The sequence below is a fragment of the Manis pentadactyla genome, chromosome X (genome assembly GCF_030020395.1).
Source record: "Manis pentadactyla isolate mManPen7 chromosome X, mManPen7.hap1, whole genome shotgun sequence".
In the NCBI taxonomy this organism is placed as follows: domain Eukaryota; kingdom Metazoa; phylum Chordata; class Mammalia; order Pholidota; family Manidae; genus Manis; species Manis pentadactyla.
The window spans coordinates 112206763-112233367 of NC_080038.1; the positions used below are offsets into that span (position 1 = coordinate 112206763).

The window sequence follows — 26605 nt, forward strand, 5'->3', positions numbered from 1 at the left end:
GCCCCTCCACTTACCCTAGCACTTTGAGGAAATGAAACCTCTGTTTAATATCCACCAATTCCTCCTTCCTTAGGGAAGGCCCTCTTCCCATTTCACCCACAGTGGTCCAGTGCTTCTTAGCCCTACTTCCCCCTGCATGATAGAGGCCCCACCCTTAGGCCCTAGGTTTAGGGTGGGAGTAGAAAAAGTTGCAGAAGATGTCCTCTTACCCCCAGGCATCTCCCTTACCCGCACTGCTGCGAGGCCTGAAATGATCCCACTGAAGCTCCTTTTCAGTTAAGACATTGTTGACTCTTAGTAAAATGTAAATGTGTTTCTTGGAAGAAAGAACATACCAGTCCCTCATCACCCACAAAAACCTCCTCATGAAAGAACACAGGAGATTCACTCTGACAGTAATGGTGCAGTATACAGTCCACAGTGCTTTATCTGAACTGCCCAGATCCAAAAACAGTCTGATAATCCAATGTTTTCATAAGCTTGACATCCAAAGTCATTAAGGTGTCAAAGCCTGACCTAAAATGATAAAGTATGTTACATGCTTTATCCTGCTTCGTGTGAATGTTCAGGTAATGCGATGCAGAACTATTAGTATATTTGCTTCTGGGGCACTCCCAGAGCCCACTGAAGGTGTTACCTGATATATGGTCTTTCTGCAATCAGGAACATTCTGGATTTTGAACATATCTGGCCCCATGGGATTCGGATAAGGGATCATGGGCCTGGATAAGTTGGGTTTCTGAGGAAGGCACCCTGGGGCACTACACCAACACCAAGCAGGCATCAGAGCTCACAGAATGGCCTCTTGGCCATGCTCACTGTGACCCTCATCCCGTCCCTGTGAGGCAATCAGAGCAGAGAGCAATAGGTTCATTTTTGCAAACAAGGACACTTAGGGTCCAGAGAGTGAAGTGACTTCCCCATGGCCACTTAGCTTGCAAGTAGTAGAGCCAGGCTCAAATCTCATCTTTGACACAAAATATTCACATGTGGCTATGGGCCAGTCCCAAGGCAGACAGAGAAGTAAAAAGTGACACTTTGCATCCTGACATTCTGAGGGATGCCTAGCCTGCCTTTCTTCCACCCCTCCACGTGACTAGATGTTTGAGGATACCAGCAGACTGACCATATCAAGGACTCGAAATGGCACAGCCAGCCAAGAGTACTTCTCTCACCCTCCTCTTCCACTGCCCCTGGAAAATGATGATGATGGCAAATACACACAATGCTATGTGCCAGGTATTGTTCTAAGCATCTTACGTGAATTAGCTCATGTAATCCTCACAACAAACACTGTTAGGGAGGTGCTTTGAATATCCCCATTTTATAGATGAGGAGATGAGATACAGAGACATTAAATAATTTGCCCAAGGCCATACAGCTGTTAAAAGTTAGCAGAACTGGGGTATAAACTCAGGCAGTCTGGCTCCTGTGTTCCGGACAGTCACAAAGCCCAGGCTGCTATGCAAGTCATCAGCTGAAGAATCCACTTCCCTTGCAGACCTGAGACACCTTTTGCCAAGGGACCCCCCACCCCCCAGCTCCTTTGCAAACCCTTACTCCTGCTCTGCTTGAGCTCTAGGGCCCCTAAGCCCCAGGGAGGCAGCCCTTCCTGACAATTGTTGTCTACATACAACCCCTTCCCATCCGGGCCATCCCACACTTACCTTAAAACCCATTGGGCGGAGCTTACATGCTATTTCTGCATCATGCAGCGCGTCCTCATGAGACTCCAAGGTGAAATAAATTTGAGACCGGTTGCTATAAAGCAAATGATCGTTTGGAGCTGCCAAAATGAGAAGAAAAAAACCGTCAATAACAGCACAAACACGTGATGAATCCTGTATGAGGACGGCTCTTAAGCAAATGGCACGTTATCTAAGACTTTTCTATTGGGGATTCAAAAGGTTAAGCTCAATTTCTGGCCTAATAGGGCCCTGCTTACTCCCTACCCCTGCCCCACACTTAGGGTCTGAGCTTCCCAACTGTAAAGAACTAACTTCTGCCCTTCTCACAAACAGTTCCTTAGTGGGCCTGTAGTGTCTGTCACCAGTGCATTAGCGACTATGACATAGAGGAAACCCTGGCACCCTGCTTCATGGCTATGTGCAACTAGCATCTGGCAGCTTGGCTTCTGAAGGAGGTATCACCCACAAGCAAATGGGCCAGGGAGCAGGGAGAGGAAGGTGACCCCCATCCTGGCCACCAGGGAGACAAATCCAAGTTAGTCTTCCAGGGACATTAGCAACATCTCTGCCTACAAAGCCCAGCACATAAGAAGTTTCTCTGAAGAAAATGAAAATGTCTTTGTAATGCTCCATCCTCTCATTACAGATAACCAAATGTGAGTGAACCTGAGAAAGGCTTCTAGGAGTAAAGTGAGGTTGGCTCTCACCAACACTTTGCGTCATTAGATGGGGCTGGACAGGCCTTTATAGAGAATATCTGGCTCAACCAACCCAATCTTCAGAGGAGGAAAATCAAGCCCAGAGAGGGGAAGGCATCTGCTCAAAGTCACACGGCTACCTAGTCAGACTCACTGCTAGACTTTGAAGCTTTGAAACTGGGGTGGGGGAACATGTTCCCTTTTCTGAAAGGTGCACAGTACTTAGAATAATGAGGAGATGCTGGTCATCTTCCAGCACAAAAATACTTTCTGTTGGGGAAGCCCCTTTCCTCTGAAAAGGGTGAAGTGGACATTTTCACCCTGACTGCTCTGACCAGATTAGCAAAGGTTCATAAAGAACCCTCACGGAAAGTGGTGGCAGCAACAAAGTGGGAGGAGGAGGGCATGAGGGGGCTTTCCTGGCCCTTGGGGGATGGCTGAAAGGAATGAACTTCCCTTGGAAATCTGGGATTAAGTAGCTCCATTATCTCCTTCATAGTGCCCTCCTCTTCCCCAGGGACTGGGCTCCAGCTTCTGCTGCAGGAAGAGGCTTTGTTTGTTTTCTCCTAGGGGTGCGTGCTGGGTTTGCCTGGGTGCCCATTACTTGCTCTAAAGCTACAGGCAAAGAGTTTACATTCTACTCTGTCCCTTTCCTTCTGCAGCAGACGCCAGCCCGCTTGCAGCTCACAACACGCCTAGCCTGGGCAGGGGGAATGTGTTGGGGGTGGGGTGAGGTGGATCCCCCTCTCCCTCAGGTGCCAGTCTTGCCCCATTGGTCCTCATCCCTTTCCCTCCCCTCATCAGCCTGTTGCAAGCTCCGGTGGAGATTCAACACGTGGGACTCCAGCCCACTCCCTCCTCCACCCATTAGAATTGGGATCTGGACACCCTGGGATCCCAGAGTCCTGTCTGCCCAGCTCTGCTACCCTCTCCCCGGCACGCAAGGCGGGGCACGCTCCCTTGCCGCCCGAGCTCCTAGCAGCCGCTGTAACTGGGCAATACCCGCCCGCGGCTCGGTGGCTGCTTCCTGGGTCCAGACGGGGGGCCGGGGAAGCCGCTCCCTGAGGGAACTGGAACGCCCTAGTCCAGCCGGAGCCGTGGGGCTGTCCACGTTGCCCTTGAGGCCGCAAAGCCCACCCATCCCTCCTCTGGCAGTGCGGGGAAACAGGACAGAGGCGTGTCCCCTTCGTAGCCAGTCCACAGTCTCCGGGGATCCCTGGGCAGGCAGTTGCCCTGCTGAGGCGCCCGCTGGGCTTGCAAGGTAGGAGTTGGAGGCAAGTGCTAGACTGCGGGGTGGAGGGGGGAGGCATCTATTTCAGCCGAGGATCGTGTGATAGGAAGCAGTGACAATGAGTCACAGGGCAGCGGGGCGCGAGCGCTCCTCCCTCCCCCCCGCACACGCTCGCGGGATGGTTTCCGAGGCGAGCGTGGCCCACTTCGGTTACCTCAGCCGTTACACAATCCCGCCCGCCCGCGTGGAGGAGGGGCCGTCCGGCCCGGGCCGCTCGCGGCCCTTATGCAACCAGTGCTCTCCTGACCTAATTCCACGCCCGGACCCACCCCACCGGGAGCCGCGGCCCCGGAAAGGACGGCTCCCGACCGCAACCACAGCCCCGTGCCGGGCTAGAGCAGCAGACGCAGGGGCCAACCAAACATCTCGGGCTGAAGAGCCCCGAGGACACCGCGCGAGTGTGAGAAGGGTGCGAAGTTCCTCTCCTGGCAGATAAAGTGCGGGCAGGTGTAAGAGGGGGCCCAGACTGCGTGCAGGGGAGGGAGAAGAGACAGAGAAACAGAGACGGTGACACCGAGCAAGAAACAAGAGTGACAAAGATGCAAAGAGCAAAAGATTTACAGAGTGACACAAACAGAAACAATGACTGGAAGACACAGAAACACAGAAGCCAACAGAAAACACCGGAAAAAAAAAACCGAGATCGAGGGACACAGAGACACTGATAAATTGGGGACAAAAAGTCAGAAACAGAACTCCAGTGTCCTCCTCCCCCGCCCCGGTCACGGTCCGTCCCCCACGGTTCCTGGCGCCCTCCCTGGCCCCGGTGGCGCGGTGAGCTCACCTAGCCTAACTGCCTCGTTGTACTTGAGCAGCGCCGCCTCCACCTGGCGCTCGCGGTACAGCCGGTTGCCCTCGTGCCGGAGTTGTGACGCCCGTGCAGGGCCTGGGAACAACTTGCCGAGGAGCCCGCTGAGCACCACGTTGACCCGCAGCGGCGGCAGCGCCTGCTGCCCAGTCCGCCGGGCCCCGCGCGCCCGCCCGGTGGACACCATTAACGCGGAGAGCTTGACCCCGCACAGCGCACAGCGCCGGTCGGCTGCCCGCCCGCGTTCCAGGCAGAGTTTACAAAAGGTGTGGCCGCACGACAAGGACACAGGGTCTGATAGAAAGCCATGGCACTTCCGGCACTTGAAGCCGTCCCACACTTCGGTGGCCGTTGCCGCCCCGGCCTCTTCCGCTGTCACCGCGCGGCTCGCCGCGCTGTTCCCGTCCGTGGGCGCCGGCGCCTCGCCTTGCGGGACGTTCTCCGCCAGGCAGCGCACTAGCTGCTCCAGCTGCTCCGCCACCAGCTGCTGCCGCTCTGAGAGCTGTCTGTACACCTCGAGGGCTTCCCGGAGGCGCCCCCCAGAAGCCAGGGCGTCGGCCTGTGTGAGCAGGACTTTGCACTCAGGCGTCGAGGCCCTCGGAGTCTGCTTCTGCTCTGGCTCCTGAGTCGAAAGCGGTGCGGCGCCTTCTGTAGCCGCCTCCGGGTGGAGACCCGTGTCTACGCGGGCCGCTGATGCCACCGGCTCCTCCAGCTCTAAGTTGTTGCTGCCGAGCTCGGCGAGCAAGCTCAGCGTCTGTCCAGTCTGAAATGAATCCATGGGGAGAGGGACAAGCGCGGGAAAGAGGCGTCTTAGGGGCCGGGGACCAGGAGCAGGGAGCGGTGGCTGGAGGGAATCGGGGCTGCCATGGCCGCTGCGCTACTGCGCGCCGGTACCTGCCGCGCCTCTCCGAGCTCCATGCCGGCCGCCCCGCGCCGCCTAATAACTGTCTTGTCTCAGCAAAGTGTTATATAAAGCGGTACCACGTGACGCGCCGCCATGCCGTTCATTGGCCAGCGGCGGGGAAATTGTTACAAAACCAGACAGTTTTGTAACAGTGTTGCGCTTGCTTCTTTTGGCTTCGCTTTTCTTGGCTTCTTTTTGAGGTTGTTTGTGTTTACACTCCGCTTTATTTCCCCCTCGCAAAGTGGTTCTTTTTCTGAAGGGGAGGGCAAATAACCCAAAGTCTTTTGGGCTTCTTAATCTCCAAACCCTACCCCATCCCACCTCCACACTCGCCAGCAAACAGGTCCCTACTGCCAGCCGCTCGCTAGCGCCCCCTCCCCCATCCCTCCCTGGAGAGGTCAGTACCCCAAGGCCCTCAGTCAGTCAGGTCTTTTGGGACGCCAAAGGCTCGTCCTCCTAGGGGCGACCTGTGCTGGCTGCGAAGAGAAGAGGGTTGGGAGGGTCCCGGGAAGCCCCCACCCCCACCCCGGTTCCGGCCTCGGCCCACGAGCCCTGGGAGCCCCGCCCCGGATCCTCACACCCAGGGTTCCTGACCATCTCGCGGGAGTCCCCCAGATGTAGTTAAGTGCGGCTAGTAGAGGCTCTGTCTCCTGTGTTGGGAGCGACTCGGAGCCGCGGGCCGGGAGGGCGCAAAAGTTGGGCGGCACTCGCTGAGCTGTAAGGGACTCACGGAGAAGATGCGCTCGCTGGCTGGGGCCCGGGGGGAGGCGTCCGTGTGCCCCGTTCCTCACCTCTTCCCCCACCCCCAGACGCTGGAACCCGCGCTGGGACCGGCGGCGGGCGCACCACTGGACACGCACCCGGCCCTGGAGGCCCCACTAGCTGGATGAGCGCAGCCGCGAGAAATCGGCCCGATGCGGTCCTTGGGTATCTGGGGGCGTGGGAGAACGGCAGGCGGAAGACGGGAACCGGGAGCGCTTCTCCGAAGAAAGTCCGCGAACCCTGGCACACTCCAGCGGCCGGCAAAGCTGCCGCCAGGTCCGCAGCTCCGGAGAGCTGGGTTCTGACATCCGCACAACACAGTGGGGGCTGCGCGGGAGGGGTAGGGCTGCGCACAAGCCAAGGAGCTTGCCTCACAGTGGCTGGTGGGCCTCGACGGTGCCCCACTTACTTCCAGAAAGCCGGTGTAAGCTGCCCAGTCTCCCTACCACCGCCACGCTTCGGACGGGGGCCACACGCACAAATAAGCAGACAGGCTCAGAGACCTAAAGGAATAACGCACTTCCCCCACGTTCACACAGCTCCAAGCAGGGAGGGAGGACTGGGCTTGCCTGTGGCTCCAGTAAGCCTCTAGAGCCTTGCAGGCTCAGGGCAGTACCTGGAGCCATGCTGGGGTAGAGCCCTGCCCCAGGGGCCTGAACACTTTACAGTTGGCTCCTGCTGCGGCCATTCCTTAGCTGAGTGACTTTCAGCAAATGACCCAAACCCTGGGGGCCGCTGTTTTGGCTTTCGAGCAAATGTCAGGAATGATCTTAGTTGGGATCAAGTCATGTTTCAGTGCTGCGGACCACAGGCTCCATCTGGGCTCTGTCTCTGTAGGTCGCTAATCCTCCCTTAACTCAAACCAAGGTCCCAGAGAACAGGTCCTGTGCAGATCCTTTGGGCCTCCCTCTGGTGAGAAAGGATTGGAGAGAGGGTCAGAGGGCACATAGGGGAAAGAGACCAAGAAAAGAAACACGAACTCAGGAAGTAACCAGGAAGGTATAAGGCACACATAGGAAAACTTGGCTTGCAGCCTTGGCTTTGTCATGACTTGCTGTGAGACCTTTGGCAAGTCCTCCAGTGAAGCCTTAGTTTCTCAACTCCAAGGTTCTCTCCAGCACTAACCTTGACTGACTTCTAGCCTTAGACTAGATTTCATGATACCAACTTAACTACTTAAGTACAAAAGACTAGTCCAGATCCTGTGGGTGGTGACTTGGACAAGGGGGTCAAGTCAGCAATAGTAATGGAAGGGTAGGGGTGGCTAGACGGCTGTCCTATTCCTCAGGGTCTGGCCTGAGCTAGATTTGGAAGATGGGAAGTCAACAGACTGGCCAAGATGCAGTGGAGATGGCTCTGCCAGGCAGTCAGGGAGAAGCTGGAGTTCTTGGTGACTTGCTGTCTGAAGGAAGCTCCTTTCACCCTTCAATTTCCACTGCTGTTGAATGGCACCTGTCTTATACTCTGTTCAGGCTGCCATAACACAATACCATAGACTGGATGGCTTATAAACAGAAATTTCCCAGAGTTTCTAGAAGCAGGTAGTACAAGATCAAGACACTGGCAGATTTGGTGTCTGGTGAGGGCCCACTTCCTGGTTCATAGACAGCCATCTTCTCGCTGTGTCCTCATACCAAAAGGCATCAGGGATTTCCCTGGGGTCTCTTTTGTAAGGGTACTAATTCCATTCATGAGGGTGGAGCCTGCATGGTTTAATCACTTCCCAACAGCCCTATCTCCAAATACCATCACATTCAGGATTAGGGTTCAACATACAAATGGGGAGCAGGGGTGGGGGGGAATATTCAATCTATAGCAGAGTCCCCAGCGTTATCTGCCTGCCCCTTCTGACAGCTATGAGGAGAGTCTGTGGGGCAGGTAGAGACTTACATGAAAGAGCCATGAGAGGGATGATGAAAAAAACCTCTTAATTCAAGAGCATTATCCCTGCAACAAGTTGTAAAAATAGATGTTGGTTACCTGAAATTGTCTTCCAAATGCAGATCTGGGATGTGCTTTGCTCCCTGGACCACCTTGAAAGCATTCCCGAGGTTGGTTTCCATCTTTCCCACCAGGGGTGGAGAGGCAAGGGGAGGGCCAAGTCAGGCAGCAGGCATGACACAGACATGCTCTCATCGGGTAGCCTCTTGTGCATGACCAAGGCTGACCACGAACTTGGTTAGGAATGTTAATGCTGCTGGAGTGATGCAGGGTGACTGGTGCCAAGAGGCAGCACCAAGTACTGTCTTGCCAATGGGTTTCAGCCCCAGGCAAGTTCGCTATGGATGCAACGTGACCAAAGAAAATGGCAGCAAACGTTCTTTGGGGTGAAAGGGTTTATTACCTGGCTTGTTCTCCCGGCAGTAGGTTGAGCACTAGCGTCTTTGCCTCCACCCAGAGCACTGGGCCAAGCTCTCTATATACTGCAATAATAGCTTATTGCCCAAAGGTGTGGAATTGGTAGCCTAGCAACAGGCCAGTTACATCATCAGGTGGTTTAAGTTCAGTGAGGATCCTGGCCATAGGAACCCCAACTTCCCCATATAAACATAAAACAAAAGAGTAAACTGCACTTTAATAAAATTTAATTACTTCTGTTTATCCAAAGATGACTTTAAGACAGAGCTGAAACAATCCAATGGCTGAGAAGATATGCCAGCACTTAAACAAGCCACCAGGTGAGAAGAAATACTGGCAGTACATGTATCTAATGAAGGACTCTTATCCAGAATATATTTTTATTAAAAAGTGCTACATATCAGTAAGAAAAAGGCAGACAGCTCAAATTTTTAAATGGACAAAGGATGTGGAAAAGCCCTTTACAAAAGAAGATACACAACTGGACAAAATCTTATTTAAAAATTCGCATTTAACTTCATTTGTCATCAGAGAAACACAAATTTAAAATACACTATGTTATCACTGCACCCAATCACAATGACCAAAATTGGAAAAAAAAACTGTTGTGATAGATTGCATTAATTGCTTCAATTCTTCATCTCTCAATGGATCCTTGCTCTTTGCCATGGGACTCTGTTATTCCTCCCAAAAAATTTGTGGAGTATATTTCTCCATATCTGAACTTTGGGTTTGCCGTTACGACTTGTTCTGGCCAATAAAATAAATCAGAAGTAAGTATGTGTCATTTTCAAGCCTAAGCCTTGGGTGTTGCTGCTAGCCATGTATTTTTTGACACCACTGGCATAAACAGAACTTCCCTTGTGTAAGTGCTGCTTATCCAGTCTGGTCTGTGCCCCTGAATAAATGCACGCAGAATAGAGCACAGTGAAGAGTCAACCCCAGGCTGAATCACTGTTTAGAGGAGAGCCACCCAGGAGAACCTAATCTCTATCAGTTGATCCCAGGCCCACCAACACCTGTATAAACAAAAACAAATAATTGTTGTTTTAAGCTGCTGAGTTTTGCGATGGTTTGTTTTGCAAAAATAGCTGTCAACAGCAAGTGTTAGTGAGAAAGTGGAGCAATCAGAATTCTCATATTCTGATGGTGGGAGTAAAAATTGGTAAATCCACTTAGGCAAACTGCCAGTATCAAATAAAACTAACCATGTGCTTACCCTTCCACCCAGCAGCAACTCTAGCCCAGATATACAAACATATATGCACCCCAAGACATGCACAAGAGGGATCACAGCAGTACTATTCAAATAGCAACAACAGCAATTTGCCTAATTTAGTTATTTCATGTAAGTAGGCTCACACATTTGTCCTTTTGTGTTTGACTTCTTTCACTTAGCGTAATGTCACGGTTCATCCCTGTTGCAGCATGTGTCAGAACTTCATTCCTTTTTATGGCTAAATAATACTCAAGTGTATGAATACTACCATATTTTCCTTTTGAATTCATCTGCTGATGGACACTTAAGTTGTGTAAGGAAAAACCTGTCTTTCATCTCCTGTGTTCCCTCCTGTGGGTCTCCTTTACTACTGTCTTGCCAATGGATTTCAGCCCCGGGCAAGTTCACTATGGATTCAATGTGACCAAAGAAAATGACAGCAAACATACCTTGGGGTGAAATGGTTTATTATGTGGCTTGTTCTCCCGGGTAGGTCAAGCACTGATGTCTCTGCCTCTGAGCATAGCGCTGGGCCGAGTTCTCTATATAGCACAGTAACAGCTTATTGCCTAACGGTGTGGAAGCGGTGGCCTAACAACAGGCCAGTTACCTCATCAGGTGGTTTAAGTTCAGTGAGGATCCTGGCCATAGGAACCTCAACTTCCCCACACCTACTCACTGAGCAGACTCCATGAGAGTTTCATATTGTATTTTCAAATCAGGACTGCCTGTAGGATAACAGTAAATGGGTTTCTATTCAATACTGGAAAACATTACCACTGTGGTTTTCTTCCATTCTTTATTTAAAGTAAACAACTATTACATTGATAAACATTTGTGGACCAACTCATACGTCTCCTACTCAAAACTCCTTCCCCTCTGCTCTCATTTATCAGAGGTCTCTGGAAGGAAGGGAGAAGAGAGACTGACAACACTTTTTTCAGTTACAGATACTCCCTTTGGAAGACCAGGTTCTTCAAAGCTCCACTTATTTTCCTAGGATCCCCATGTGGCTAAGGTTAACCAAGAAGAAGAGTGAAAGTCCATCTGCCCCTCCTTTCCAATTGACTATAGCAAGTTTTCCAACTGGTCTCTGAGGGAACTCTAGGGCCCAGAGGAGACAGAGGGCAGGGCTTAATCCTAATTCCCCTCAACCAAGGCAGTAGTGTTTCACATAGTGAGATCTGGGGTAGTTTTATTGAAGAAAGGCTTTCCTTTCTTTAAAATAAAAAGTTTGAAAACCATGGCAATTATCACCTATTTTTACATATTTGTTGAGCATCTTCTAGGTACAAGGCATTGTTCTAGGTACCAGAGATATATCAAAGCAGCATGTGGCTCCCAGCTCCTCCCTTATATAGAGTAGTAGCCCATCTTTTCTCCACATGTTCTTAGCCCGGCTTCCCAGGCAGACTTAAAAGTTCCATGAAGGCAAGGACTTTGTTTTATGTCTTTCATCTCCTTCTCAGAGGGCAGTATTTGAACAGATCTTACTGAATATGGCAGTGGACTTTCTGGCCTGGATAGCAGAGTGCAGAGGGACAAGAGGAAATCCCACTGGAATGTCATACCTTTGCTCTGGGTCATTCACAGAGAGTGGGCACGCAGATAATTAAAGGTTGACAGCCCTATACAATCCAGCTCACACACACATGCACACACGCTATGCATGGAGGCTCAGCAAAAGCATTTACTTGCTCTTGACTGGAGTATCTCATTTTACAAACTGGGGGTGACCCATCAACCACACAGTCCTTAAACGGAAAAAAAAGGTGCTATGGGTATTAATGACACTGACATGAAAAAGGCTGCTCCTTGCTATCTAGAGCAGTCAAACCCCTGTTGGGGACGGCCTTTGTCTTCTCACATGTTTGTAGGCAGAATGGGAAAGCACCTTCCCCCATGTCTGAACGCAGCACGGGAAAGCACCAGCTTGGGAACAACTGGTGCAGTCCTTGGAAGTTATCTGCCCACAAAAACGTATCTTGTCCTTGAAGATAAGCCAAGACTCCCCACTCTGAAAATAGGGAGACCTTGAAGATGTGTGAAAACACCGCCCCTGCCTCTGGCCTGCCCCCCCCCAAAAGGGAAAGATGAATAGCACTTGGCTGAAGTCCGAGAAAGGCAGTATAAAAATAAAGGTGCTGCACCACATCGGGGCTGCAGCCATTGTCTGTCTATCTATTTTTTGTTCTCTCATCAGGCGCCCAAACGTGGGGCGTCCTCTCAGAGGGAGTTGTACATACATTCAGCTCCATGCCTCCCCTTCAGACTGTTAGACTTCGATGGCAGGCACTGTCAAGTGGCGCCCGAACAGGGACCTGAAGTACGGAGGAGAATGTGAGAGCCACCGCGAGATAATAGTGCGCATGAAGCAGGTAAGGGGCGGTGAATCATTTAACCTCTGAGAGAATCATGGGGGCCAGAAACAGCCGAGTCCTATTTGTACAGATACTTAAGCATATGCTGCGGACGCGCGGCGCAAAGGTAGGGCAACAACAACTAACAAAATTTTTAGAATTTATAGAACAAGTATGTCCTTAGTTCCCCAAAGAAGGTATCTCGTTTAAAAGATGCTATTTTTCACAGCTTAGGAGGTAGTCCTGCAGCTAACATGATGTAAATAGAGCCTGTAAAATAATCAAGCTATACCCTCAAACCAACATGTAAATAGCTCTATTCTATTAACTCCTTTCCTTAGAGGTAGTCGTCCTAGAGCTAGGCATTTCCTTGTCTGCAGACCCAAAGAAGCAAAACAAGCTTGTAACCCGAATCAAGGCTCTAGCAGTGAGAAGTCACACAGTCCCTACACTTATCAGACAGGCAAGGGGCTCTCAAGAAATGACTAAAGCTCAAGCAGAAAAAACTAGGAAAACTGAGAGTAATTCAATCCCTAAACTCTAAAAAAGAAATGTCTTGTCTTCTGCACACAAACCTGGCCTCAGTACAAACTCTCTGATTAAAGAGGCTTGGCCCCTGAAAGAGATATGCAATATAATGTTATTCAGCTAAATATATTTGCCACAAAGAAAATAGTCAAAAGTCCCGTGCACTACAATATAGAACTAGTCTTCTAAATTCTTTCAGTGAAAATCTATTCTACTTACTAGGTTCATCATTATCTTTGAAAATTGAGAAGTTTTAAACTAGAGTCCCTGAGATAGAAGAAATTTATATTTTACTATACAGCCTGGCTTTAAATAACTCATGCTAAAATTGTACTTGCATTTTATTTCCAGCCCCCTGGACTCGGGCTGTATAAGCCTTGACCCAGTAATGTAAACTGTTTGCCCTTAGAGTGTATTCTTGAAAACTGAAGTACTTTTAATCAAATAAACTAAGAAGAAAGAAGGCAATTAAATATTAGAAATTCAAATCTTTATGTCAGTTTGTCTGTGTATGTTTTTATATGAAAAGTATTGCTAACTGTAGTCATTATGTCTCAGTCTGTATGTTTGTGTGTTTAAGTGTGTAAATAAAAAATATTTTCTACCTCCAGAAGGTATTAATAAAAATTGATTTAAAAACAAGCGCTTGTGAAAATTGGGCATTCTAAAATTTCCAGAAAATCTAATAAAAAATATTATGCATTAATGCTAATTTAAGCTTAACTGATATGGACATGTCCTTATAGTTATCAGCTGCCAAAGTTTACTTAAAGTCATTTAAGTTGATGTTACCTATTAAGTATTTCAAGAAAATGCTTAAAGAAAAGCTTGACTTTGATTGTAGTGAAAGTTTTTTAACTAATTTAGCATAGTTGCTAAAAATAAGTAAACAAGTGTAGCAAATAAACTTTTTAATAATAATACTGTATTAATGTATAACAGTGTATATTTCTGCAAACAGCCTGAGAATTTTTGTGGTAACCAAAATTCTTAAGGTTTGCTAAGTTATATAGACATATTTTGTGCTTAATGAGAAATTGTGCTGTAAGGCAGTTGCCAAAAATGATAAAATGTTCATAAATGTATCAATCTGAAGAATGCTAGTGTAACAGTTTACAGTGGCCTAGTTTTCAGTGTTCTCTGAAAGTTAAAGTATCAAATGGTTTTAACTTCTAATGAAAACTACTTAATAAAGAAAACATCTCTGTATGCTAATGAATGTATGTTTTAATAAGAGAAGGTATAAAGAATAAAAATGCATTGTGTTCTAAGTAAAAGAAGATAACTATTCAAAAGTACAGTTGTCTGTTCAAAGAAAACACTGAATATAAGAAAGTTGTAAAAAGTTTATAAAAGACTGATATAATCATGCTATGTGAAATTAAAGCAAGTGAGTCTTGATATCAAGTACATAGCAAAATTAGAATTTTGTTTTCAGTTAAAAAGACAGTTTTCTTTAACCATTAGTCTGCTCTTAATATTGAAAGATTGCAAAGGGTTCTCTAATTGTTTTATCAAAACAGTTACTTATGCATAAAGTCTCAATGAATTCTTCGCGTATTTAAGAAAATGAGATCTTAATATTAAAAAGACTAAGCTAAGTGTTAACTATGTACCCTTCTGCACTTGCTTTTAAACTTTCTTATTATCATTTTGGTTAAATAATAAGTGTTCTTTAATAACTATAATTCTATTTAAGCAAGTGCCTTAAAAACTTTTGACAACTTCCCAAGACCAAATTTAAAAAAAGTATTTTTGCTTCTCAAATAACTCTGATGTTTTCCAGAGGGCCCCTGGAACATATCAGAAGAATTTCTCTCCTCATCAAAGAAAATATTTGACTAATTTAGCTTATTTACCTGATATATATTTACCTAGAAAGCACTGTCAAAGAGAATAATGCTAAACTTTATTACTGAAGGTTTTATGTTATAGAAATATCACTCTTCCCCCTAAGATGCTTACTCCTGATGTCCAATTAAATTTACCTGTTAGTACTACTAACAGGTAATTACTGACTGTGTATGTATTAATTGTACTCATGTACCCTCTTATTATAATTCTACAATCAATGTAAAATGGTCTTCTAGACAAAGACCTCCAAATAGTTGAGTATATTTGTGTGATAATGAAACATATTAAGCCCTTTCTTCACACTATCGAAGTGTTTGTAGAGTGAGATGCATTCTTCCTGTTCTAATAGACCATCTAGATATAAGCGTAAGAATCTTCTCCGAGCTCTGCCATCTGATTGTCATGAAGACTTGAAACTTTGAGATCCTACCGCTGTTGCAGTTGCAGCTGCATTCCTCCTGCCAGTTCCTGGACTTGTCGTAGCAATGCAGAAAGAGATATCCAAGCTGATCTGTACATATAGCAAAACAACAAATTTGACTGCTTCTGTATTATCTGAACTCAACCAAGAACTGAGAGAAGTGCGAGCAGCAGTGCTTTAGAATCGCTCTGCTGTAGACTGTCTGCTGTTAAAAGCACATGTAAGATGTGAACAATTTCAAAGAATGTGCTGTTTCAATGTCTGATTTTTCTCAAACTACCCAAAATCAATTAGATGATAACCATCATACTGTCAATAAGTTTCTACAAATGCCTAAGGTATCAAACTAGTTTTCTTAATTTCATTAGCTATAACGAGTAATTGTAAGTCTGCGTTTGTCATGTATCTGTATTCCTATTCTGTTAAAGTGCGTACCCAATTTAATGAGTAGTTTGTTAAAACCTATATATACATATTCAAGTTATGTCTGTCTTTCGACATGTTCGATCTCAGCCATGTAATGCATATTTCACACAAAACTGAGATACCATATAATCCACAAAGCCAAGACACTGCAGAACGTGCCCATGGCACCCTTAAAGCTCAATTGGAAAAAACAAAAAAGGGGGAGTTATATCCCCGGTCCCCACAGAACCATTTAAATCATATCTTATTTGCAGCCAAAACTGCATCTGATATATTAAATCAGATAAAAGACATGACCCCTGTATAGTCTCTGGCATGCTGTCACACCTCTCCTAACCCTAAGCATTTTATGTCTTCTATTGCTGTTACTAGGGCCTTGTGTCCTTCGCAGCATGTGGAAACTCATCCAACAAGCCTTAAGAGACCTGCATTATTTGCAATTGCAGACAGCCCCCCCACTTCTAAATCATAAGATCTAAAGTCAAGAACGGTAGCCAATGACGGCTAAGATATGGTTGAATTGTAAATACCAACCTAAGACAGGGAGTAGTCGACAGAGGACTATAGCCCCATGACGGGTAAGGATTTACTTCAACCATACAACCTAAAACAAGCACATACCTTGACCCAGTGTGAGTTAGGCTGGTTGTTTTATTAAAGAAAAAAGGGGGAGATGTTGGAGACGGCCTTTGTCTTCTCACATGTCTGAAGGCAGAATGGGAATGCACCTTCCCCCATGTCTGAACGCAGCACGGGAAAGCACCAGCTTGAGAACAACTGGTGCAGTCCTTGGAAGTTATCTGCCCACAAAAACATATCTTGTCCTCGAAGACGAGCCAAGACTCCTCACTCTGAAAATAGGGAGACCTTGAAGATGTGTGAAAACACCGCCCCTGCCTCTGGCCTGCCCCCCCTGAGAAGGGAAAGATGAGTATAGCACTTAGCTGAAGTCCGAGAAAGGCAGTATAAAAATAAGGGTGCTGCGCCACATCGGGGCTGCAGCCATTGTCTGTCTATCTGTGTTGTCTGTGTTTTTTGTTCTCTCATCAGGCACCCAAACGTGGGGCGTCCTCTCAGAGAGACTTGTACATGCATTCAGCTCCACGCCTCCCCTTCAGACTGTTCGACTTCGACGGCAGGCACCGTCAAACCCCAGAGATAAAAGAAACTTTGCAGATCAGCCCTGGTTTTACAAGTGAGGGAAATGAGGGCTACAGAAAACAAGTGACTTGCTACTGCAGGTCACAATGGGAGTTTCTGATACAGCCAGGACTGGGCTGTCTAGGGCTCCTGCCTCTTTGTTTAAAGTTCTTTCCATGTGAGCAGAAAGCTTCCAAAGGACACAGAACATTTCTCCAAGTAAGTAGGAAATCACTTCAGATTTCCTAATTACGAGATTTGCAATTCAACAAGTATTTACTGAAATATATTATATGCTAATGGAGCTGGCATTTCTGGGGCAATAATAGAAGGGTATACACAGTTCTTATCCTCCAGTAGCTGAGAAAACAAGAGGCAGACTCGAAACAGTTAAGTAAAACGTAACAGCCAGTATGTGAGAAGTGCCAAAATTGGGGGAACAGCAAGTCCAAGGAAGAGCTCCAAGGAATCAGACCGCTTCCCATCCCATAGAGAAGGTGCCTTTAAGCTATGCTGGGAGGATTCAAATAGAGAGGTTAAAGACCGCCCCACTCGACTCGAGGGGTTCCCTTCACATTGGTGGCCACGTGGCCAGGAGAAAGGAGAAATCCAGGTAAACCAGGATAGTCAAGGCCCAGGAATTTCTATTTTTAAAAGTTACCCATGTGGGCGCGAAGCCAGCGACGGGGAAGGAGACTACGGCGTCAAGGGGTGTGCAGGAAGGATGGTGCCTGGGGATGCAGGGCGTCTGTGTGGGAGCCCTCAGAAGGAAACACCGCCAAACTTGGAGAAACAGATCTATGCTTCTGAAGGAAGCTACCTGGAAGACACTCAGATGTATGGCGATATTATTCATGGCTGGGATCGCTATCTGACCAACCAAAAAAACTCCAATAGCAAAAATGACTGAAGGAACCGGAAGTTTAAGGAAGCTGAGCGGCTCTTCAGTAAATCCTCAGTTACTTCAGCAGCTGCAGTAAGTGCATTGGCAGGAGTTCAGGACCAGCTCATTGAAAAAAGGGAGCCAGGAAGTGGGACGGAAAGTGATACTTCTCCAGACTTCCACAATCAGGAAAATGAGCCCAGCCAGGAGGACCCTGAAGATCTGGATGGCTCTGTGCAGGGAGTGAAACCTCAGAAGGCTGCTGCTTCTACTTCCTCAGGGGGTCGCCACAGCAGCCATAAAAAAATGAAAGAATAAAAACCGGCACAGGATTGATCTGAAGTTAAACAAAAAACCACGAGCTATTACAGAAGACTCATTAGTGCAGAAGCCTCCAGCCTACAGAGCCCTGCTTCCCTCCTCCAACCTCACAAGGATGAACATTCCTCACCAGAGTACTTGGCCATCCACCTCTGGTTCCCCAGACCCAGTGCCTGTGACTATGAGTAGTCTGTTCCAAAATGTGGTGACAAGCAAATCATTTATGTAAGACCACATTGGATCATTTACTTTGTGTCATTTTTAGTGACTGAACAGCAGGAAGACCAAGACATGGTTGTAATCCCAGCAAGCTGGTAACGGGGCATTTCTCTGTTCGTGGAATGAATGTCTACCCCATCCACAAGCACCAGCTTCCTCTGTGATGCTCATCGAGAAATGTTCTCTGGGTTTCTTTTACAGTGAAAGTAGAACACAAGTCACATTTCAGAGAGAGGCTATAAATATTTGCCATTCTCTTTTGTTTGTTTTATTATTTTTGTTTTTTTTACCATCTTGTTTTCTTTTGGGACATTTTATAATGCCATTGTACAGCTCATACCTTCCTGCAGAAATCTGATAGTTTCAGCCAGTTGTCAATATTCTTAACTGAAAATAATGGTTTACCATAAATAAAATGCAGAACTTGGCTCATTGTTTTTTTGCACGGAGAAGGTAAAGAGCATTTATTTAATAATTATACCTATCTTAATCTTTCTGAGTTGGAAACAGTTTTGAGTTCAAGGAGCAGGAAAAGCTGAAAAACCTAAGTTTAAATCTGTCCTTTTATTCTTTTGTATGAATAAAAACCTAAGTTAAATCAGTCCTTTTATTCTTTTGTGTGAATAAGACTTCTCATGCTTTACTTTTGGACCTAAGATTGTTTTTCCACTTATTTATGTGGATAAAACGAGAGTTTCTGTGGCCAGGATTCTCACCTGGCTCTGGTTGACTAGCTCACTGCACACCTGTGGGAAATACATGGCTGTTGATTCTATATAAAGAGCTCCACCCAGTGCTCTAGGCACGACATGGTGGCAGGGCTGCAAGGCTGCAGGAGATCAGAGCAGAGGCTGGAGTGGTGGCAGCACCAAGGACAGAAGCCCAGAGTATGGCTGTGCGGGACGACTGTACAGGCAGAGAGGCCCAGAGAACAGCTGTGTGGGACGGCTGTGCAGGCAGAGAGGCCCAGAGGATGGCTGTGCAGACAGAGGATCTTACTGGAGCTATGGCAACAATTGAAACCAGAGGCAGAGACCAGCTTGCTGCATGCAGACTCGCTCTGAGTAAACGGGATTTTAGTGACTGACCTACCACCTGGAAATAAAGTTGGGTATAATCCTTTCACCCCAAGAACGTTTTCTGTCAATTTCTTTGGTCACATTGACTCCATAGCGAACTTGCCTGGGGCTGAAACCCATTGGCAAGCCAAATGGTGAAAGTCGGCAGGGTTCATTGTTGACCAAGGAAAAAGACACGCTGCCCTTATGGGAGGGGTGCTTCAGCGGGCTGCCCCTGTGAATGGGGAGACAGTGGATCATCTCCCAATGGGTATGTGGTCTGAGGTGGCTTGCCTCCTAGAGGCCTGGGCCCCACCCCAGGACTGGAGGCAAGTGGAGGTGACACCTGAGGCAGTAGGGGTGGCCCTTGATATAGTAAGCAGATCCTTTGAGAAGCAGAGTTCCTGTGAGGCAGTGGGGACTGTGGGTTGGCTGCTTCTCACACTATTACAAAGGTCTACAGAAGAGATCCAAGAAATGGCAATATGAGAATGCAAGCTGCAAACTTCTGTGGATTCCCTGAAGAAGGAAATGGCATTGATGCGAGAGGAGGCAGCACTAGAATGCTGGCAGCAAGGTGCCATTGGAGAGGTAAACAGTTCTTTACAGAAAGAGACAGGGAGCACTGCCAGGTGTTCTGAAGGAGGAAGAGGCCATCAAGGAAAAAGACGAACTCCTGAGGGAAGCACAGACGGAGGTGGCACGAGAATGTCAGCTGCGAAGCATTGAGCTGAAGGTAAGAGACCTTCTGAAGACTGAGCTGGCATAGCTGCGAGGCGCTGTAGCAGAGGCGGCACTTGGGGAACTGGAGAGAAAGGTGCTATCAGCCCCAGAAATGGAGGAGCTGGGGAAGGATGAAGGGGTGGTGCCGGAGGCACTGGTGCCTCCTGTATTGAAAGCATGCCCAGTGGTTGTAAAAAAAATAAACACCCAGCAGCTGCAAGTTCCCCAAGGAGAGGAGCAGCCCTCTCCCCAAGTTGTGGATCACTCTATGGTCCGCCCCTATACTCAGGCTGAGCTGATGGTTGTGGGACTTAGGGGTGGATGGAATTGTTCTGTCAGTATCAGAGATGGGAAAGCTGTCTTCCCTGACAGTGCAGCCCACCTTGAGGCAGCGATTACAAAATGTGAGGTGACTCACAAGAAGAATTTAAGGGACCCATGAAAGTTATGAGGACCCAGACGTGGGTTGATTTATTATGGGCAGGAGTAAATGGAAAGAAATTAGACAGGAAGCCAAATGGGACCTTACTGGAGCTATGGCAACAACTGAAACCAGTGCAGCAGTTCAAGCCATTAAGACCAAAGAGGCAGAGGTCAGAGACAGAGCCACGAGTCTGGCCTGTGTGTCTGCAAGACTTTTTGCTGGAGAGGCTGGAGAACAGTGTTCGAGCTTCCTTGCACAGGGACCACTGCAGAGGACTAAGGGCACATAGATTGAGAGGAGAGGATCCTGGAGGGGTGGAATGTGGATAAAATGAGAGTTCCTGTGGCCAGGATTCTCACCTGGCCCTGGTTGACTAGCTCACTGCACATCTGTGGGCAATTTGACTCTATATAAAGAGCTCTGCCCAGTGCCTAGGCACGACCTGGTGGCATGACTGCAGGAGAGCAGAGCAGAGGCTGGAGTGGTGGCAGCACCAAGGACAGAGGCCCAGAGGACGGCTGTATGGGACGGCTGTGCTGGCAGAGAGGCCCAGAGGACAGCTGTGTGGACAGAGGGGCCCAGAGGCAGAGACCAGTTTACTGCGTGCAGACTTGCTCCAAGTGAACGGGATTTTAGTGACTGACATGCCACCTGGAAATAGGTGACCCCAAGAATGTTTTGCTGTCAATTTCTTTTGTCACACTGAATCCATAGCAAACTTGCCCACGGCTGAAACCCATTGGCAAGACATGTATTCATATCATGCCTTATGGAAATTTCCTTTTTTCTCCATCTTTTCTCTCTTTGCTGTTATTTGATTAAATACTGCTCAAAAAATCACTAAGATGTACAAAAAGGCTCAAAATAGCACCCAAAGTTGATAACATATTGAATTATTGGACAGAATGAAAAATAGGATTAATAAGAGCCAGCGATGCTGTGGGGAAGTTGAGGTTCCTAGGGCCATGATCCTCACTGAACTTAAACCACCTGATGATGTAACTGGCCTGTTGCTAGGCTACTGCATCCACACCTTTAGGCAATAAGCTATTATTGCACTATATAGAGAGCTCGGCCCGGTGCTCTGGGCAGAGGCAGAGACACTAGTGCTCAACCTACTGTGAGGAGAAGCAGCCAGGTAATAAAACCATTCACCCTAAAAAACATCTGCTGTCATTTTCTTTGGTCACACTGAATCCATAGCAAACTTGCCTGGGGCTGAAATGCATTGGCAAGACAGATGTCCAGCAGATCCCCCTTCCTTCCAGGGTTTGATGGGCTGAGTATCTTGCTAATTGCTTGAGTTGTTACCTGCCTCTAGAACAGTGGTGATCTACTTTGGCTGTACATTGGAATTACCTGGGAAGCTTATTCAAGAAATAACAATGCCTGGGTTCATCCCCAGAGACACTGACTGGGGGCATAGTCTAATTATTAGGATTTCCTGTCAGAGTCCCTGGGATTCAGGTAAGAAGCCAAGATGAGAACCACTACATCAGGGACTGGATGGTTTGATTTAAATCCTATGTTGTGAACCAATCTAAAGGGTAGGATTTGGGGCCTCACCTTTCCTTTGACTCTATTTAGTCATAATCCTTTACTTATGCCTATATCTTTGTTAGGCAAAATATGTTCCATTTGTTACAATATTGATACAATTATATGTGGATGGTGTCTTATCAAAAACAAATCTACCCTGTCAGATGTGCAAAAGCTCTTTTTGTCCTCAAGTTTTTTTCTTGAAAAAAAAAAGTTACCCATGTGATTATGATGCTCAGCCCAGTTTGGGGTTCACTCATGTAAAGTATAATGCAGAATAAATTGGTTAAGTGTATCCCAATCCTCCTCTCCCTCGCTCATCCAGTTTGTCTGGGGGTGGGCATCAATAATTCTTGCCTACATTTTACTGAAGGGAAAACTGAAGGTCCAAGAGACTTTCAATGATGTCTTTCAAGGTCATTTAGCAAGCAGTGGGGACTCTGGTTTCCTGCCAATCAATAGAAACAGAAAGATCGCAAGATACCATCCCAAGGAGGATTTTGCTTCCTTTCTCTGCAGGACAAGTCAGACCTGCTTGGTTAGCCAGAGACTTTCTTGCCCAGAGTACAAAAGAAGCAAGTCTCTGAAGCTTCCGGGTGTGTGGGACAGAGCTCAGGGCGAGGTTAGTCTCTGGGAGCTCGGAGTTCTGACTTTGCTGTGTGACTCAGCCCAAGCCACTTCCCCTCGCTCTATGTGCCCTTCACCTATTAATAACAATGCCGAACGTCACTGTTGGGATTAGTGATAAGTCATGAAAAACGCACAGTGCAGTTAGTCCCAATGTGATTCCTGGGAACAGAAGGGATCCAGAGCCATCTGCCAACTGTTGTTAAGTGAACTATGTGCTGACATTCTTCAGAGTAGAAGCATTTTCTTCCCAGGAAGCGGGTGAGCTGGAGGCCTGAGGCTGGGCTCTGCCGTCTTAAAGGCACTGACCAGTGTGGAGGCCCTAGCGATCCTGGCAGAGAGCAGTCTGGTCTTAGGAGGAAAAAAGAAAAGGAGGTTACCAAGAGGGAAAGCAGCATTCACCAGAAGGAAATTATCTGCAGACTTTGGCAGGACTGGGAAATGGTTAAAATTAGGGCTTAGATCTTTTGCAGTAAAATAAAATAAAATCAGGGCTTGGATCTTCTGCACCAAAATATACAAAACATAAAATTTACCATTTTTAAGCATACAGCTCAGTGGTATTAAGTACAATCACATTTTTATGTAACCATTACACCATCCATCTCCAGAACTTTTTTCATTTTGCAAAACCCAAACTCTATACCCATTAAACAACAATTCTCCATTCCCCTTCTCTGTCCAGCTCCTGGCAACCACCATTCCACTTTCTGTCTCTACGAATTTGACAACTCTACGTACCTCAAAGAAGTGGAATCATGCAGGATGTGTCTTTTTGTGACTGGCTCATTTCACACAGTATAATGTCCTCAACGTTCACTCATGTGTAGCATGTGTCAGACTTCCTTTTAAAGGCTTAATCATATTTCATTGTACGTATACGCATATATATGTTGGGTGACTTACACCTTTAGGCTATTTAAATGATACTGTTATAAACATGAGTATACAAATGTCTCTTCCAGACCATTCTTTCAGTTCTTTTGGGTATACACCCAGAAGTGGCATTCCTGGATTATAACCTAGTTCAATTTTGTTTTATTTTGAGAACCCACCATACTGTTTTCCACACTGGCCGCACCATTTTACATTCCTACCAGCAATGTACAAAGGTTCCACTTTCTCCATATCTTTGTCAACACTTCTTATTTTCTATTATTTTCTTTTTATAGCAGCTATCCTAATGGGTGTGAGGTGGCATCTCATTGTGGTTTTGATTTGCATTTTCCTAGCGATTAGTGATATCAAGCATCTTTGCATGGGCTTCTTGGGCATTTGTATATCTTCTTTGGAGAAATGTCTATTCTGGTCCTTTGCTCATTTTTAAATTGGGTTGTTTGTTGTTTTGTTCCTCAGTTTTAAGAGCTCTCCAAATGTTCTGGATATTAATCTCTTATCAGGTATGTGATTTGCAAATATTCTCTCCCATTCTGTGGGTTGTTTTTCACTCTGTTGACAGTTTCCTCATCTGAGGACTTTGGCAGAATTGAAATATGGTTAGAAGCAGGGTTTGGATCTTGAACTTAAAGTATCTGGATTCAAAATCTGACCATTTGATGTTGGGCAAGCTACTTAACCTCTTTGAGCCTGCCTTAGTTTATTCACCTGCAAAATGGGTATGTTGCTCATTATAGGACTAGCTCATAAGGTTGCTATGATGATGAGTAAATGAGATCATATGTCTAAAACCTTACCACAGAACCTAACCCAGGTTAAATGCTCAGTAAGTGGTAGCCTTTATTAGTATTGGGCCTAAGAAGGAACCAGAATGATGTAATTGGAATGTGATATTAGTTATTATCAAATTGGGTAAGAAGGCCAACCAACCTGAACACAGTAATATTACATAATACTTAACACTTGTGTAGCAAGTTCCAGTTTACAAAGCATTTAAACATTCATCATTCATTCAACAGGCTCTTCTGGAAACATAACGATGAGTAAGACACAGACAGTCCTGCAGAACTGAGTGGGAGAAATCAACAAGGGAAAAGCAGTTTCCATCAGGGTGATAAGTGGTAAGGAGACAGAAGCATTGGGTGCTGGAGCAGGGGCTCAGAGGAAAAGCAGTTCAGACTAGGGGGAGGCTTCTCAGGTGGGGAATAGGGACACATAATTCTGCAGGATTACAGGGTTAAGGGGACGAAAGTGGGCACTGGAAGGGGCCTGGTGTTCCAGGTAGAGAAAAAAGCTACTTCAAAGGCTGGAGGTGAGAAACGCTGGCTCATTTGGGAACAGCTTACTTTATTATGGCTGGAGCCTAGAATCTGAGAGGAGCAGTGTGAGATGAGCCTGGAAAGGCAGGCAGGAGCCAGATCAAGAAGGGCCTTATAGACCCCAGTAAGGTCTTACAATTTTATCCTGAGAGTAATCAGAAGCTACCAAAGGTTTTAAGCAGATTCATGATGTGAACACCTTCACCCTTTGGAAAGCTCTCTGTGGCTGCAATGTGGAGAGTGGACACAGTGAAAAGGACATAGCCTGGGGGATACCAGGTAGAAAGGTGAACTGAAGGAAAAACAGTGAGGATAGAAGGAGAGGCTTTAAGAGACATTTAGGATAAAACAGTGGGTCTGGGGACTGACTGGGTGGCCTTAGTTGACTCTTTGGGAATAATTCAACTATTAGCATCATTCTTTGAGATGAGCAACAGAAGCTGAGGAATGTTAAATGATTTGTACAAGTTCCCAGAGCCAGAAAGAAACTGATCAGGACTCTGGCTTTCTACCCTGACATCTCTTATTCCCTCCTCCAGAATATGCTGTTAGACGAGTTTCTAGATCTTTATGTGTAAATCACCTTTAAGAGATTCAAGTCCTATTTCCCCATCCACTGCTATGCAGCGATATAACCATTTCAGAAGTACTTTATCTGGTTTTTGATTGGTTGTCAACGCACTATGGCTTCACACCCTGGGACTTTAAGACATTTTTTTCCTTCCACACAACTTAGTGTTTATTGAGTAGCCTGGAAGTGAACCCTTCCATCCCAGGGAGGCTCAAATGAAGAGTCTGGGGCTCAGAAATAGTGAGGCCAAGTTGTAGGCTTGGCCATTAATCAGTTGTGAGATAGAACAAGTCACTTTCTTTCTATAAACTCCCATCTGAAAATGCAGGGGAATAGAACAAACAAATGCATACTATACTCACTCAAATTCAATTGCTTTATGAATCTCCTAAATAAGTACACCTTCAAACCATGAATAACCACTCTCTCATAAATGTGCTTGGTAAATTATATATTTTTGAAAATACAACAAATACAACTGTTCCTAAAAGAGAGACCAGAAGATACAGTACAATAGCTAGGCTACATCTACATCTGCGAGAACTCAGCATCTCATGAAAAGGGTAAGATACAAAGCCGTGACCTAGCGGCACCCAAGCACTCCCCGACCCCAGCTCACTGGTGGGAGGAAAAGAATCACAGCGGGGAGAGAGTGGATGCACAGAACTCCTAAATAATCACCCTAGTAATCTGCACTGGGAGCACAGACACACATTGCATGGCATACTGGATATTAGAGAAATGGAAAGTAAAATCCGAGATGAAGACTGCGAGCGGGTCCTCACCGCTGGCTTCCCTGGGACAAAAGAAAAGTCTTAAAGGGACAAGGGCTTAACAGCTGGACAAAATTTTCCCAGCACACTCAGCCCACCACACTGGGAATCTCGAGGAACTTCAGGCACCCTAACCCCCTGGGGGTAACATAGCCCTGAAGCCCCTCACAGTGATAAGCAGCCTGACATTCATTCCCCCTGGCCGGTGCTGCAAGCAAACTGGCTGACCCGCCACAGCTGCAGAGCAGCCAGAGAAGAGCCCCGCCCACAGCAACCACACAGAGTCTTCTCCCAGCACGCAGTTAACCGGAACAGACTCAGAGGCTACCGCTGGCGCGTAGCTGCCCAGCACAAACAGAGAAAGCTGGAGCATGGTCTGGAAGGCACAAAGGGGCACCGTTCTCACAGGAGAACACACTGAGCACATCTGCCAGCCCCTGCAGTGTGCTAGGCTATCCTGAGGGCTGCCCCGCCCACAGAAGCTTAGGGGATTAACCCAGAGACTACTTCCAGTGCGCAGGTAAATGGCGCAAGCAGTGGCAGCCGGAGCAGGATCTGGAAGGCACAAAGGGGCACGGTTCTCGCAGGAGAACACACCTGACGTGTCTGCCACCCCCTGCAGTGCCCTAGGCTATCCCGAGGGGCGCCTTGCCAACGGCAGCTCAGGAGATTAACCCAGAGACTGCTCCCAGTGTGCGGGTAACCAGCACAGGCAGTGGAAGCTGAAGAAAGGTCCAGAAGGCAAGAAGTGGTGCCATTCTTGCAGGAGAACACAGCCAGTGTGTCTCTGAACC

The 26605-nt window shown here is 47.0% G+C and overlaps 1 protein-coding gene and 1 pseudogene across 5 annotated transcripts in view; one reads left to right on the forward strand and one right to left on the reverse strand.

Annotated features, from left to right (window-relative positions):
- LONRF3 (LON peptidase N-terminal domain and ring finger 3) overlaps nucleotides 1–26605 on the reverse strand; it is a 144112-nt gene that overhangs the window by 32037 nt on the left and 85470 nt on the right. For 2 of the 5 annotated variants that reach the window (XM_036920212.2, XM_036920211.2), the window contains exons 1-2: nucleotides 4462–5446; nucleotides 1668–1786 (exon numbers count right to left, since the gene is read on the reverse strand). In XM_036920212.2, the coding sequence (XP_036776107.2) occupies nucleotides 1668–1786; nucleotides 4462–5263 (921 nt within the window). In that variant the 5' untranslated portion in view covers nucleotides 5264–5446. Of the gene's footprint in view, nucleotides 1–1667; nucleotides 1787–4461; nucleotides 5447–8131; nucleotides 8152–26605 lie in introns of those variants that run through there. The other 3 variants (XM_036920214.2, XM_036920213.2, XM_057495789.1) reach the window with 2 other exon arrangements.
- On the forward strand, nucleotides 15889–19168 carry LOC118929789 (chromatin modification-related protein MEAF6-like; annotated as a pseudogene).